This window comes from Megalops cyprinoides, chromosome 6 (assembly GCF_013368585.1).
Source record: "Megalops cyprinoides isolate fMegCyp1 chromosome 6, fMegCyp1.pri, whole genome shotgun sequence".
Lineage (NCBI taxonomy): Eukaryota > Metazoa > Chordata > Actinopteri > Elopiformes > Megalopidae > Megalops > Megalops cyprinoides.
The window spans coordinates 11,554,636-11,570,471 of NC_050588.1; the positions used below are offsets into that span (position 1 = coordinate 11,554,636).

At 43.7% G+C, this 15,836-nt stretch overlaps 1 protein-coding gene across 1 annotated transcript; it reads left to right on the forward strand.

The window, feature by feature from the left end:
* Positions 1-5,358: 5,358 nt before the first annotated feature.
* On the forward strand, positions 5,359-11,517 carry LOC118778953 (tumor necrosis factor receptor superfamily member 9-like). The gene is made up of 8 exons (XM_036530755.1): positions 5,359-5,415; positions 7,208-7,442; positions 9,264-9,383; positions 9,534-9,671; positions 10,097-10,169; positions 10,518-10,603; positions 10,970-11,110; positions 11,393-11,517. Exons 2-8 carry the CDS (start codon positions 7,313-7,315, stop codon positions 11,515-11,517), a joined length of 813 nt encoding a protein of 270 aa, XP_036386648.1. The 5' UTR covers positions 5,359-5,415; positions 7,208-7,312.
* The last annotated feature ends 4,319 nt before the right edge of the window (positions 11,518-15,836 follow it).

The window sequence follows — 15,836 nt, forward strand, 5'->3', positions numbered from 1 at the left end:
CCACACTTTGAGGAACTGACCCTCTCCCAATAGATGTCCAATATGAACCTAGAAGACACTTGTGCTTTGTTCCAAAACAAATGCTGGACGGAAGCCCTGGGCTCCAGTTTTGCAGCTGTTACACAGTAACTAAGACTTCACAGTATTCAGCTCATTAAGGAGACAAGGGCACACATGAAAAGGGCACCCAGGGCAATGGATTGAATGGAGATGATTGTGAAATTTCCTGGAGAAAGGGTAAATGAGTACTGAAAATTAACCCCAGAGAAAGATGTATAGTTGGATAGACCAAGTCAACTGCCCTTGCAAGGCTGATTGATAAATTATTCCTCCAACTAAACACTTTCCCTTAGTTTATCCTAAGCTCCCCTGCATTTTCTTTCTCACAGAATAAAATGAGGTGGTAGTAAAAGGTGTGAGGGAAAGATTGCATTACACACAAATGAAAACATCCAACCCTTCAGTAATACATTTAAAGGTTTGCATTAAGCATCCCCCATAATGCCTACATCTTAGCTCTACAATGTGTCACGAGAGTTGAGGTAAGCATATATTAATATCTATGACGGCACCCTCTCGGATGACCGCGCTGTGCTGGTGTAGGTCGGAGCTGGGCTCAGTAGTGAGGGCTGACAGTGCGTAGCGCAGCATGTGAGGGCGAGAGAGCCGCTGACTGTGTCAGTGTGCGGGAGGGCAGTGGCCCAACCACAGGATTCACACAGTGTTTTCTTAACCTTTTCTCATTGCCCAATAGCAAGCGAGCAGGGACAGAAAACCCCCTGCCCTGCTGCAAATGGCAAGGATGAATCACATTGTTTGTGTGGATGGTAACATTCAGGTAAATATCTATCAATCCAGGGTGCTACATGAGAGTATCACTGTGGGAAAGCCCCCCACATACCAGTTATCCAGAACAGGTCAGGTATTCATGTCTGTACTGGACTGGCAGTTTCTCTATAGGTACGGTATAGATACGTGAATATGAAGATGACAATACAGAACCTGAGTTCTAGTGTTGTCAGCTCCGTATTCCACATGCAGCCTTTATATTATCTGATAATGGAAAGGTCTCATTAATTAAGAATGGCTACATTTTCATTTTTTAGTAAGAAGTTACATTTTTGTAAGAAGACTATATTTTCAACATTGCATTACATTACATCACAGTGTTGTCATTTTGCATACACTCTTATCTAGAACAACTTACATAAGTTACGATTTTTACACATTATCTATTTATATCTCTAGATGCTTCTTCTGGGTTAAGTACCTTACCCATAAGTACAGCAACGGCAGAGCAGCACTATGGAGAATCAAACCGGCAGCCTTTCGGTTACGAGCACCCCGGTGTAGCATAGTGATTACATTTTCAATATAAATCAGTTTTCTGTATTTTTCATACAAACGGTAGTTGTTCACCTCTGCGCTACGTTGTGTTGTTACACTTCTGTCCTGGTTAAAAGTATTAGATTCAGGTTCATCTCATTCGATTCCATTTGAAACAGATCCATCCATTACTGTCACAAAGATATGTCCCCTTTGAAATCCGAAAACACATTTACATTCCTCTTAATGCAGTGCAAATGGTGAACCCAGGGTAGATATTAGCCTTCTGTAACAGGGACGACTGCAGCTTTCCTCACATGACCCTAAGGTTTGTTATCACAAGTAGAGTCGCAGTGCTCAGGGATGTTTCAGGTCATGTGAGCTAATTATATAAGTCTCCTATATACATTTACATTTTGTCACTTAGATAATGCTTTTATCCTGAGTGACACACAATATGGATAATGCTTTTATCCTGAGTGCCACACAATATGAGTGGCTACATTTAATAATACCTTTACATCGTTGACATCAAGTGTCTCTTATCCACAGCAATTCCAGAAGTCAAGCACAGAGGGCATCCAGCAAAACAACAACAAAACATTACACAAACAAGGAAGCCATCATCTATACAAGAACAAGAGCCAGTGTCAAAAACACAAGGCTGAGACCACAACTGCCCACAGGACCCAACACTTAAGTGCGACGTAATCTACCCAACAGGAGCGTACTATTCTATCACTATACCAACACATTCCCATGGCCCTCCTGGGTTAATCAACACATTCCCATGGCCCTCCTGGGTTAATCAACAGACTCTCATGGCTCTCTTGGTTTAATGTTAGTGTAAGGGCATAATAACGTAACAAATGGTAAAAAATACTCCCCCCGTAACCTCCCTCGATGGACTCCCACAGGTAGACTCCCTTGTCTTTGCAAGACCAAGTCTTTGCACAGCCCGACACAGCTAATAAGTACCTCATTCAGATATTGAGCGGATGAGCAGCCAGTTAAGAGGGGGAAGGAAAACTACTGACTAATCAGCGGTGAAATAGACCGTAGAAACATGAACTCATACATAAACTCCTTGAGCATGAAAGCATGACGAAGGATGTACAGGCCCCGTTTCAAGGTTACAGTTCCCGTAATTTGTTCCATTTTAGAATCACCAGGCTTGTCTGTGGCAACTAGTGAACTTGCACAGGAGTGCTGAGGCGAGACAAAATTTAATCCTCCAATACACTCACATGGAGCCATTGGCCTTTTTGGAGCACTAAAATGGAGTGGCAGCTCCAGCCCCAGCGATGTCATCTGAGCAACTTGCAGACGCCTTACGAATCGCACGTTGGCTGAGAGGCCCTGGCCAACCTACTTAGCCCTACCTATGGTGGAACAAACCCAATTTGTCCTGCCGTTACGGGATCCTGGTCACTGGAGGCAAATGGCAGGGTCAGGTTTAAACCAGGGCAGTGAAATGAAAGCCTTACCAGCTGAGTCACTTGGGATCCCCCTCTGTAACAGGTTTGATGCAGGATTTATGATTTCAGATAAAAAGACACATTTAGTACACAGAGAAAGAGGAAGAGGAACTTCAGATATCCATCATCCCAGGAAATGCGAATACATTGCAGTGAATTCCTGGGGGGGGCTATTCCCTGGACAGCAGCCTACTCTGGAATGGCAAAGAAGGGGACTGCCCTGTCACATCAGAGTAGCCACTAGACCAAAGTCCCCAGCTGTGTCACATATATCAGTCCCTTCATCCTTATTAAGGAAAAAAAATGTGAAGATGGTAAAAACAAATAAAAACCTTTCCTTTCATGGCTTTCACAGGATTTCACACTAATTGCTGTTTTTAAATTATGGGAAAACACAGCGTTGAATTCAAGCCAAGTTGATGACAGATTTACAGCACACACTTATCTGTTCTTTTCATTTCACTTTTCATGGGAGTTGGCAATGGCAAGCAGGAAGATTTAAAATCTAATCTGCAAGCACTCTCCCATATTGCACAATACGATATGGTCTTGGCAATCACGTGGAGGACTGCGTACATTTCATCTGGCAGCTTATCATATTTCATGTGTATATACAAAAATAGCCTTCCTGTAAACTCCTTGCCAGCACTCCCCAACAGAGACAGAGAGGCCACAATTTAAATATGTGGGACTTCTTTGGCTTATGTTCAGCCAAAGGTGGTAGGACACCCCTCAATTTTGCCACAACTTTCTGCTGTGCTATGTGGGTGGTATATCCCTTTAGTAGCATGAAAACTGCTTCCAGTCGGGGTGGTGGGGGGTAGAGATGGACTTGCTAATAACTGAACTCTAATTCCCGACACCCCAGCCAGCCTTACCCCAACTAGTATGTTTACTAAGGGTCGGACCCTTTAACAAGGATATAACTTATTGCTACCAAGCTCAACACCAGCGATGGCACCCTGTTTCAAAGGTCTGATGTATGCAATGCCATTCACTTACTGAAATGGATCTTTCATTACCTTTATCCCCACTACAAAGAGATAAATCAATCCATATGATTGTGTTTACTACACTATATACATAGGTGTTTACAACTGCATTGTTGGTTAACATTAGAGAGGGTGTGAAGGTATTACCATGAATGTCTAATATACTAAAAGAATGGTGCAGAGAAATTGTATGACAGTAATTGATGTGAACAACAGGAAAATAAGTACTTACAGTAAAATGTTACATTAAGTATAATGTGAGTGCGGTTTGAACTTGCAAGGGCAGTGCAGAGCACACCAGATAAAACTGGTCTGCTCTGAAGCTGGATTATGTGGGTCAAAAGGTAAAGCAAAAGCTAAAGCCTTTGGAAAATGAATCCCATAATATCCCCGATGAATCCCATAATATACCGGGTGACCAAGCCACGGCTAAAAGTGGACAGGAAAATCTTAATTAGAGAATAGACAGGGTGAGGGAGTCATACTTAGTGGAAGTTTCAGCTGATCCAGGATACACATTTGTTTCATTTGGTGACACTTGCTGAACTGGACCTTAGTGAACATAAGAAGAGTCGGCTCATGTTGACGACACAGGCGTATCTTCGCTCGCGAGGCTTTATTTGTTTCTGTTCTGTTTTTCTTCCCATTCTTTCCAGGACTGACCCTCTACCACCTTTCCAGGATCTTTCTCGAAAATCTCTGTCCACCACTTTGCGACAATGCAGTTGTAAATATGCGACGATAGTAACGAATTAATTTTCATTGTTTGAACACAAGGGTCTGCTCAAACAAAAAGTGAATTGATATTACAACTGCTTGCCAAAGTATTAACCATACAGTTCCCTACTGTGAATTATTTGCATGCTGTACTTTTTGTCTACCGCTGTCAAAATTCCAAAACACAGCGACCACTAGGAAACAAAAATACTTTCGTTTTCTGTAAAGCACGATAACGTAAAATTAACATGTGACCCTATCCATTCATAGCGATTGGGTTTTTATTTTTAAAGAGACAGTGTGTAACAGTTTCTCGTCGTAGAATCCGAAATATTGACTACAACGTTCTATGTAGCATCGTTTTTTTTCTTGTAGGCTTATTTTTTATCGATTTTCCCATACTGTGTTAGTGCACTGTACAAATACACAAGTGTAACTGACCTAGCTAATAAAATATTGAATATATCCGCAAATACAGGCAACAACCCACAACTTCTGGTAAAAGTTTGTCTTCCTTTTTGGAAGTCCTTAAATTAATGAGGTAGAAGTCGTGAAGGTGTAATTTGGAAAGTTGAGGAAGACATTTGCGACCCACTATTCCTATTAGCTAACTACAATCATGTAGGGGGTACCTTAATTCCGGTAAACCGAATATTAAAAACGACTTTGAGATAAAAACAGCTCAGAGGGAAATTCACCAGACAACCGTCCACTAAGATGTTGGGCTTTCCAAATAGTTTACAAAATTAGCGTCGTTCACTTCATCACGCCCCCCGGGAGGACGCAGCTCTATTAAGAAATTGTTTAGATTGAAACCAAGTGACTCATTCTCTGAGCGCCTGGCTTGCGACAAGCATCCTCAGGAGCGGGTCTCTACAACGCAAAGACAAGACAAATCAGGAGTAAGTAGACATATTAAATATTTATAACCGACAAATTGATTTAAATGTTAAGAATTTAACTTAATAGTTCGCGCGGTTATATGTTGAGATCTCATGCTACGTACTTCATTATTATGGCAACAGAACCTGTGACAATATCATGTGACAAAATGACAGCATCTGCAAAGATGCACTCGGTGGAACTGGAAGTTGGATAGGATGCGCCCGTGCGATGGGATAGTTCGGTGGGTTTAAGGGGTGCGATCGGTCATCCATCTGCTATGTACGACATTGGTGGTTTATCGCACCAGCTTGCTCTGTGATAGATTGACTGTGCAGGATCCCCGTTTTAACCATATTATAGTGTACAGTATAACCATAGCTGGACACATTAATTCCGGTTGCAGCTGTGGTCACTGCCTCAAAGACCATTATGCCCTCTCTATGAGTGACAGTCAGTTTTAATAACTTCCATTGTGAGTAGATTCATAAATGGACAATATATTTAGCTGAAAATGGGCTGAAATTTGATTTGAGCTGGAAATGAGATGTGGGATAGTACTTCTAGTACTTGAACATGGACGACCCCACTTATACTGAGGAAGTGCATAAGAGTTGATGTCAGAGTGCCAGCCCCTGCTCACAGAGGTCCTGTGCAGTTAGACTTTGATGAATATGTTACCCTTTTCAGCAGTGACCCCAGAAGCGAGGAACCATATTCATCATGAAAACTAAATTAAAGATACTTTCCCAGACAGGCTTGTGTTCATTATTGCCTGTGTAGACAAAGCAATTCAAATGGACAGATTAAAAGTTAAATTTTCATGCTTTCTGATGGCTAAGACTCCAGAGCAAAGTGGTATTTAGCAAAACCAGTGTTGTGTATAGCTTTACTGCTCATTCATCTAGACCACTGATTCTCAATCCTGCTCCTGGGGCCCCCCTGCTCTGCATATTTTCGATCTTTCCCTGCTCTACCTTCCTGACTGAACTCATCAGTGGCACTTTTGATTAGCTGAGCACACCTGATTTAATTAAGAGCAAGAGCACTAATTTCAATCAGGTGTGTTTGGAGTAAGGATAGATAGAAGATATGCAGGACAAGGGGCTCCAGGAGTATGATTGAGAAACACTGATTGTAGACAGAAGGAAGATTCCATAGATATAGGTATAGTAGATTGGACATTACAGTCTATCTGATGTGAATGAAAGCATCTTCTTTAACATGCCACACTGAATGACTCAATAAGTCTATCCCAGTCTTACCTGGCTCATACATAAGCTCTTTAGATTACAACATTACATTCAATTGGGGGCTGCAGCGTAGCATAGTGGTAAGGAGCAGGGCTTGTAGCCAAACGGTTGCTGGTTTGATTCCCCACTGGGGCACTGCTGGTGTACCATTGGGCAAGGTACTTAACCCAGAATTGCCTCAGTAAGTGTCCACCTGTATAAATGGATAGAATGTAAAAATGTAATCTATGTAAGTCACTCTAGATGAGAGCATCTGTTAAGTGCCAATAATGTCATGTTATGTTGTTGCAATTGACCGATCTACTAATTCTATTTCTGTTGGAAATCCCTCTCTTAGCAGTGCCTCAGGTAATGGCTTAATGTGCTTAATGATGGCATGGCTGAAAGAGAGAGGCTGTTCAGCAGCGAGAACCCCTGGTGGGCGGGGGCTGAGGAGGTGGGGGAGGTCGAGGGCCTGGGACGACGTCAGGCACACGTCAGTGTGGGTGAGAGATAACCGTGGGTGAGACCCGGAGTTCTCAGGCTAACTGCAGCCACCCTTTTCATTTCCTCTTCTCAGGGCGCCCTGTCAGACCAGAGGCCAAGAGCTGCTGGAGAGAGAGACTCGCTGTTCTGCTTTTTATTCGAGTCCAGTGCGCGTTTGCCAGTCGCCAAAGGGACAGATATGTGGCAGGTCTTGGGAGTGCTCCTGCTTGCGGTGGGATTCCTGGGCAGTGTCTGCGGCGTGGAAAAGGGCTGTCAGCTTTGGGAGAGCGGGGCCAATGGGAATGTGTGCTGTACACTCTGCAGGCCAGGTAGGTCCACGCAAAAGGGGCTCACAAACACCATGACGCAACATGTCACAGGCGCCAGCTCAGTTGAGATGAAAGACTCTCAAAGGAAATTAACTTGAACCATTAGGGCTTTAATGAAAGAGGTTCATACTGGGTTTTCTTTGGAAATTATTCTTAAATCATGTTAATATTAATATTTGTCAGGGAGGTGGGGTGCAAATCCATAGGAATACTAAGCCAGAATGAACAGGGGTTGGTGACGACTGGGCAGTGCTGTACATGTCAGTGGTCATTGTTTTGTTGGAATACAGAGGGGTCCTTTGTTGTGCATAAGTCCAAATGCAGTTCTTTTACAGAGAGCGCATTACCGTTGTTTTCTACCAGAGGGCTGCCTTGTTTAGGAATCACTTTAAGTTGTACAACATGCAGAATAATGCACCTGCTCTGGCACTATCCCAGAGATTGTAGAAACTGAAATCAAAAGCTCCTCTGTGATGTCCCCTCGGGCACCTTAACACATGACTGAAAAGCACATAGGTGCTTTTTATGACTACGTGCCAGTCATGTGTGACATGGAGGAATCATCCTACATGTGAGCTATTACTTGATTGTGACACACTGAGAAATTTTTTGGACGTATTTCTTGAAACAAACAAAAAAAACCTTGTTTTGTGTTTCACAATAGACTGGGGGACCATCATGGGATTCACTTTTTCTAATTTTTATAGCTGAACTTGACTCATTTCCATAGAATCATCTGGAAATCTGTTGCCTTTCACTTATTTTAACACATGTATCACCATGAGTGTGGAATTCAAATTCATTTCAAATTGAGTGAATTTCCTGACGTGGCTTCTTCCTAAAAATTTACTGCATGCCCAATCATGGCAAGCAGGGCTCAGACACAGAACAAGGCTAGTAGTGTACTGCAAGCAGTGTGCCAATTTTAACAGTACAGCAGCATGCTGTTCCTCTTGAAAATGGAACGCTTCTGTCATTCTGCTAGGTCACATTTGCTGTGGTTTTGAGTTCCGTCGAGCCAAACCATTCAGCTGTCATCAGTGACTGATGTTTTCTATTCACACACTGCAAGTGTCAATATACACATGAGAGGAGACACTTTTTCAAAAGATTCAAGTGGATAAAGTCTAGAGGTACTGACTTATGATGCGGCAGCATAAATACAACTTGGTGTTTAATTGACAGACCTTTGTATTTGGCATTGGATACTTTGAGGAAGCGAAATAGGAAACATAAGTGACAGAAAGCTGCAACTCTGGCCTCAAAATCAGATAATTCTTCTCAAAGACTTGACCACAATGTCCTCGTTTCAGTGGTGTCAGAGGTTTATCGAATGAAAGCCACATAAAAGGATCAAATGGCTTGGAAATGTAACTGGAAATTCTCTGCGTGCGTGGGATTGGGACGCGATAACCCTTTTGGCATTTAAATACTGTATGATTTAATGTGTCACAGACAACGCGCGTTTCCAGTCAGCTTTCACTGGATACTCAGAGGAGGGCACTCGAATGACGTGCGTGTGCATTACCAGTGCTAGGGCTTTGTCAGGGCAGCTAGCATTTGCTGTGCTGAAGCACAGAAGTTATAAAGGCATCTTTGGTGAAGAGTATTTATCAGCCTTATTAAAAAAATTATCTCTTTGATAAATCACCAAACACTTTCCCTGGCGTATATTTTTAGATGGTTTTTTTTTTAATCTTGAAGTTAAATTCAAGCTCCAATGAAATGAATGTTATAAACCTCTGCCCTTTAAGGGACCGTTGGGAGGGACTGTACTGTTGATACAACAAACAAGCCTTCTGTGCTTGCATTTGGTTGCAGGAAACCGCCAAGTAACAAGGTGTGGCCCGGACCCCAAAGAGCTGTGTGTCCCCTGTGAAGATGAAACCTACACTGATGTCCCGGGAGTGTCTGTCTGCCAAAGCTGCACCCAGTGCATAGGTATGCAATCCTGAGGGGCTCCGCCCACCTGCCACCTGATCTGGAGGGCATGGACTCTCCGTAATTTTGAGATGCACAGAAACATGGGTGTATCACCATGGAAACACAAAACTTATGAAAGGATACATCCATCTTTTCCCCTCTGTCTAGGTTTGCAAAAGGTGAAACAAGAATGCACCAGCTCCTCGAACACTGTGTGCGACTGCCAGGCAGGGTACCGCTGCGGGGGCACCGGGTGCTCCTTCTGTTACGAGGAGTGTGGGAAGGGGCAGCAGCCTTTACCCAACAGTAAGGCCTGTCGCAGATCACAGATCGCAGATCACAGATCGCAGATCACAGATTACAGATTACAGATTACAGATTACAGATTACAGATTACAGATCACAGATCACAGATCATAGATCACAGATTGCAGATCAGAGATCACAAATTACAGGTCACAGATTACAGATTGCCCAATTGTAAACAGTGCACTCTCCGATATCTCTGTCAAGCCCGGTCTGTGGTCTAGCTCTGATACAAACCAAAACTGAAACCTGGAATTGCTCTTATAGATAGGAAGTGAAACTTTATGTACTGAATCAAATGGTTTGCAGGGAGAGGGGCAGACTTGTCATGATGTGATGTGTGCACAGAGGTTTGTGTGTGTGCAAGCAGAGGTGGAGTCAGGAGGTGAAGGTACCGAGCTGACTGACTGTGTGTCTCTCTGTAGGGACCTGCCAGGTGTGTCCCCTGGGGACCTTCAATGACAAGATCCACAGCAAGTGTGTCCCATGGAGTAAAAGGTGAGACACATTAAGAGACACTGAAGATGGTTCTGTGACAAAACTAAAACCTGGGTAAGGGGTCAGAGGGGATTCACTGAGCATTTATAGATCTGAATCACAGTAAGGGCCGTCCCCTGTAGCTTTTTTTTCAAACACCTGTTGCCCGTTTTTCTAGGAAAGATCAATTTAGCTAATTATACACACACATATGAAATGGCATCAAAATGGTTACTTAAGTGTTGAACATCCTGAGCTGTCCTTTACTATAGTTCACTCATTCTGGAGATATTTCTGTCAAACCTATTGCCTGGCAACACAAGGGGGCTTCCCTCTCAGAATGCTGACATCCACTCTCTCCTCCCGCAGTTGTCCTCAGTCAAACCAGAAAATTGTGAAGAATGGCACCGCCGTCAGTGACATAGTTTGCACCCCCGAGTCGACGGAAAACAAAGGTATGTATCTCACAGAGACTCCGGAGCATCCCTCACACCCTTCCAGATGAGGGGAGCAAGCTGCGACAATTTGTACTGAACACTGGTTCCCTGAACCAGGATACACGAATGGATCCACTCATTTATATGAAATGCTGTAATGCAGTGTTGCAGTGCTGAGGATTTCTTTCACTGTCCCCCCAAGCACTGCATTACTGTGTTGCACTGTGTGCGACTAAATTCCAATGCAAGGGGACGCAATGCCAAATGGCGCTCTTCACTGTGCTGGGTGCAGAAGCGTGGCAGTGATACTGTGTGACGAAACCGTTCCACGCGTGTGGAGTGCGGCTCTCGGGTGACGGTGTGTGTGCGGTTGTGTCGTTTCAGATGGAATCGAGTGGACGGTGGCAGCCATTGTGGGCATCTGTTTGTGCCTCGTTATCATAGTGGCGCTTGGCCTGCTCGTCACACACATGAAGAGCAAGAAGCTGAAGATGACCGTGGAGGAGGCCATGCCACAGACCAAAGGTCTCCAGCACCTCCTGCCTTGTAGCTTCACCCCCCCCCACCCAGTCCACTCAACATCATCCTGGTTGATCCTCTAAAGCTGTTTCGTGGCTCAAAGACAGCAGGAAGGCCTGTTGGACTGTGTCCCCTCTAGGACCAGCACAGAATACTGCAGTCCAGCATATACCACATGGTTCTCATTTCCAGTCAGCTGGAGTACGATCCTACCATTACTGTAGGACTGTAGTTGATTTTGAGGATGTTTCGTTAATCCGTCTCTCTCTCTCCCTCTCCTTTCCCCAGACGGCCTTAGGTTGGTGGTGAGGCAGGAGGAGTGCAGCTTCTGTTTCCCCCAGCAGGAGCAGGGAAGCAGCCTGGAGTCTGTGGCCTCCCTGGAATCCAAGCAGAAACTCCTGGTCTCTGTGTGAGGTGGGGGTGGAGGGAACGTGGGGCACAGGCAGGACCTCAACGCCCCCACAACCACCCCACATCACCATTTCTCACCTTTGTAGCGGGGGTGACTTCCTGTATGACCGTGGCTCTGCAACCCCGACCAGCCCCAGACCGGCTGTCTGGATTGGGGGTCATGTGTGGGTGTTCACATGTTTGTATGTGTTACGGGGGGGGGGGGGGGGTCATTTGACATCAAAAAGCAGGAGCACATGTGATTTTTTCCTTTCCAGTGGTCCACCACATAGTGGGTGGCCTTGACCTTCAGTTTTGAGTTAGATCTGTCAGTTTTATGGAAGGGAAGGGGGTGGTACTGTGAATGTTATTGAGATGTATTTATTTTCATACCGAGAAATGTAAGCAGTTCATAATGTACTAGATAGGGATCTTTCTGTATTTATTTTGAGCAAGGTTGATATCCTCTTGTTGTACTTTATTTTTCTGATAATAACTGTGGTGTGATGGACTTGGTTATAGGCTGACATTGTTTATGTTTTGCCTCCTTTCTGCTGTGTGGCAATGAGGCAGATGAGATTCAAGGCACCGAATCGTCAAACCGACATTCTGTGGTTCCAGCACGTGTTGTGTGTGAACGAGAGAGAGAGAGACGGGGGGAGATCAGATAGAGAAAAAAGAACAGAGACAGAGGTAGAAATGCACACTGTTGCAGAGGAGTACAGAGACGGAAAATAGACTTTTTTTAAACAGACGTGGGCATGCCTACGCTTCACAACATGTCATGATGACTGCGTCTGAGCAGCCCCATATTACAATGTGGGAGATTCCCCCCTTTTCTTACCTGAACAAACTCGGGACTGTCCTCTCAAAAAATATCAGAGGGGCATTAGAATTATGTGAGTAGAATTGTCATTTGGCATGTACATCAAAGATAGAAGTCTAAACTCAGGACTCAGTTTGAAGTTTTGAGGGAAAAGTTTTAGTGCTTAAAACTGAACTCTAGGCAAATTCTTAAGCTAAGGGTACCAAGCCTGTACATAATCAATGGTGCACACACTGCTGATTTGCACACACACATTTTGTTGTCATGTTTTTTTTTTGTTTTTTTTTTGTGAGGGGTGGTGGCGGGTGGGGGGTGTTGTCACTTACAGTCAGGCAGCATCTTGGGAATTTTCTGCCTGTATAATGAGGCAGACCTGTGTAGTGGGGTTAGAAAGGAGTGTGCGAGTCAGGTTTTGTGAAAGGAGAGGTGGGGACTTTTCTAAGAAGTGTCGGGGGTCTGCTTGCCAGTTCCCTCTTCATGGCATGAGAGACAAGAGCTGAATACAGTTGGCGGTCAGCCTTGTAGCATATTTGTTTCGGCTTTGTATGCATCAGTTTTTGTATCCACCAGTCTGTTGTCCACATCCATTTATTACACAGCAGAGATGCGGAAACGCACTGTAGGCTTCCGGGCTGAGACAACAGAGGGAGAAGTGGCAGGCATCCATCTTGTTTTAACAGTGCAGAAACGGAAACGCGACCCTGATTGCATTCCCTGTGACTGCTTTAACCACCAACCGCTGAATATTCCCAAAATCGTGAGGCTGTTGTACTTCTACTGCCTTCCCAAACACGATGAAAAGAGCTTCCTTCACAAACCCTTCATTATTCATCTTTAAAACTGGGGCCATTTTCACACACACCAGTGTGTCCATGAACCATGAACATAAAAAGCAATGTATTTATGATATGTACCTTTGAGCAGGGATCCAGGTGGAGATTTTTATTGCCTAAATATATTGATGTAACTGATGTAATTATAATGTAGCATGTGTATAAGTATGAATTTTTCATAAACAAATGTGTTCTTCTTGAATATTTGCCTGTATTATATTATTTTATATTATATTTTTATAATATTTTGCCTATATGACTGACATCAGATAAATCGCTGTTCCAACAGAAGAATAACATAGGAACATGGGAGATGTCATTTTACATGGATCCAAAGGGGAGAAAAAGCTGCAATGAAACTGTGAAGGACATTTAGTCATGACAGGATTAATCCTGCCTGAAGTTGTTGATGTTAACATTGTGTCCTCAATGTGCGAGCAATCTGTGCAAGCATAACGTTTGTTTTTTTTTACTTTTTTATTATTACTCCTGGTCCTTGACCATGAACAGAACGACATGAAATCATTACTGTACTACCCCTTGCTCCCTACCTCACACAGAAACGCTGACCTCAGATCAGCACTGGCTACGCAACACTCACTCGGACCTCAGCCGATCATTGGATCGGTGAACTGAGATTGTGCTGGCGGTACAGAGCGGACTGACTCCAGGACCTAGCCGACTGGAACGAACCAGACAATCAGGAAACTAAGAGACACAACAGACTGCGGCTCAAGCAGTAGAAGAAAGGTGGAGGAAGTCCCCTCAGCGCAATGCAGAAAGCGGGGGAGGGGGGGGAGTGGGGGCGAGCTGCACAGCATCTACGCCCACAGTGAGCCTACACTCACTCTCTGCTGCTCTCTACTAAGAGCCACAACACGTAAGAGGTGGGAGTGAGTAACCAGAGGCTCGCTAGCACCTCCACCCCCAAATATCATCATCATCATCAGAATGTCTGACCTACGTGCTGTGTACGCTAAAATGCTTCTTTTCAATAGCGCAAATTCACTGTTATACTCATGTATTATAAATGATGTCATATGTTCACGTTTTCATATAATATAAAGCACAGTAATAAATTACTTTTAAGAAATATCTTTGTTTTCATTGGCTAACTTAAAATCACCATGTTTTCACAGTTACGGGTTACAGAGCACGAAACTGGGTTAACTGCAGAAGGATGTGATCAAAAATAAGCGATGAACCATGAAACAGAATCTCTATGGCATGTGTGCATGTTTCCCTGTATCTTTAACAGATAGTCACAGAAAAGACGCCCAGAGCAATATTTTATTTCCATAGAAGATAAGAATGAACTTTAATTGCAAAAAAAAAAACAAAAACAAATGGAATACAAAAAAATGCAGATTGCAACTACAATACATTGCAAAGACATCTGCAGTAAACTATAGCTTTTATGAGCTGTATATCCTATAAACACCAACTTATCAGGTGGAGTGTTTTTGTGCCACTTCCAGAGTGAAACCCACTTTGTTAAACAGCTCTTGCGATTCCACCACTCAAACCACTGCAGTCAGCCTGCCCAGATGACCTGACACAGACACAAGCACCAAACTCCACTCTCAAAAGAGACGGCTCTCTGGCCTCCACTGGCTGCCTGTGTCCACACCTGGGGGGGTCCCTTTCATGGTGACAGAAGTCAACTTTAACACTGGGTTACAAAAAGCTACAAGGCGGAAAGTGCAGTGACAAAGAGCAGGGTATGCGTAGCCCCCTGATCTCCCTTGAGACCATTTCATTGAGAGCCAAGGTTTAAATTCTGGGAAAATGCGGGTACAGAAGGGAGTTTGGTTCAGCTCAGTTTCTCTGTGAGGTAATGGGGGTGCCCAAGTGCTATTAACTGTAACATAAAAAAAAGACATGGCAAAAAAGAAACAGTCGGTGTGGTGGCACCAGCAATGCAGAGCACGTCTGCAGCCAGGCTGTAGTGTTACAGCGTTTGAATCCTCTTTTACCTAACCACAGCTCCACCACTCCCAGTGCTTTTGAAAGTGCACACACTGTATATCTTCCCAAGCCTTCATCTGCCACAGATTAGTGTAGTGTAGATTTGCTTCTAGTTCTTTGAGTGTTCGCAGTTAAGGTTACAGCGTGAGGTTTGGTTTTCAAATGAAGCTTATGTGTTAAAAATACCAGTTACTACTGCAAATAATGAGAACTTGCTTAATGTCTTCTATGCAACACTGAGAGGGATTCTCAACATACCATAGCCAACAAACAATTTCCATCCCGGTTCCCATCCATATCAGTGCATCATACTGAGGCAGAAGTGAGGGGAAGTAAAATATTGTAAAACTGTCAGCCTAATTGTAACCATTGGGGGAAAATGTTCTCCTTAATTTCCAAACTGCTCCACAGCAGCTGCCATTTGTAGGAGAGAAAAGCATACACACATTATGTTCATATTGAGCAGGTTGTGATATAAACAGGTCTCATTCAACATACAAACAATACGGCAATTATTTTTACAAATATAAATAAAAAGACAGGTTTGGACACGATGTGAAGGGATATTAAGTTCATATATATAATTTAAGGAATGTTCCCCTTTCTCATTTGTTACACAGTATTTTGCATCCATTTTAGTGTCGGCTTAAGAAGAATCAGAAAGAACACTAGCTGAATAGACCATAGGTGCAGTGGTAATAGAGCAGCAACATAA

Coding starts and splice junctions, on each gene's coding strand:
- LOC118778953 (XM_036530755.1), top strand. CDS start 7,313: ATGTGGCAGGTCTTGGGAGTGCTCCTGCTTGCGGTGGGATTCCTGGGC. Junction 9,384..9,533: donor AAGCTGCACCCAGTGCATAG/GTATGCAATCCT, acceptor CCCTCTGTCTAG/GTTTGCAAAAGGTGAAACAA. Junction 11,111..11,392: donor GGCCATGCCACAGACCAAAG/GTCTCCAGCACC, acceptor TCCTTTCCCCAG/ACGGCCTTAGGTTGGTGGTG.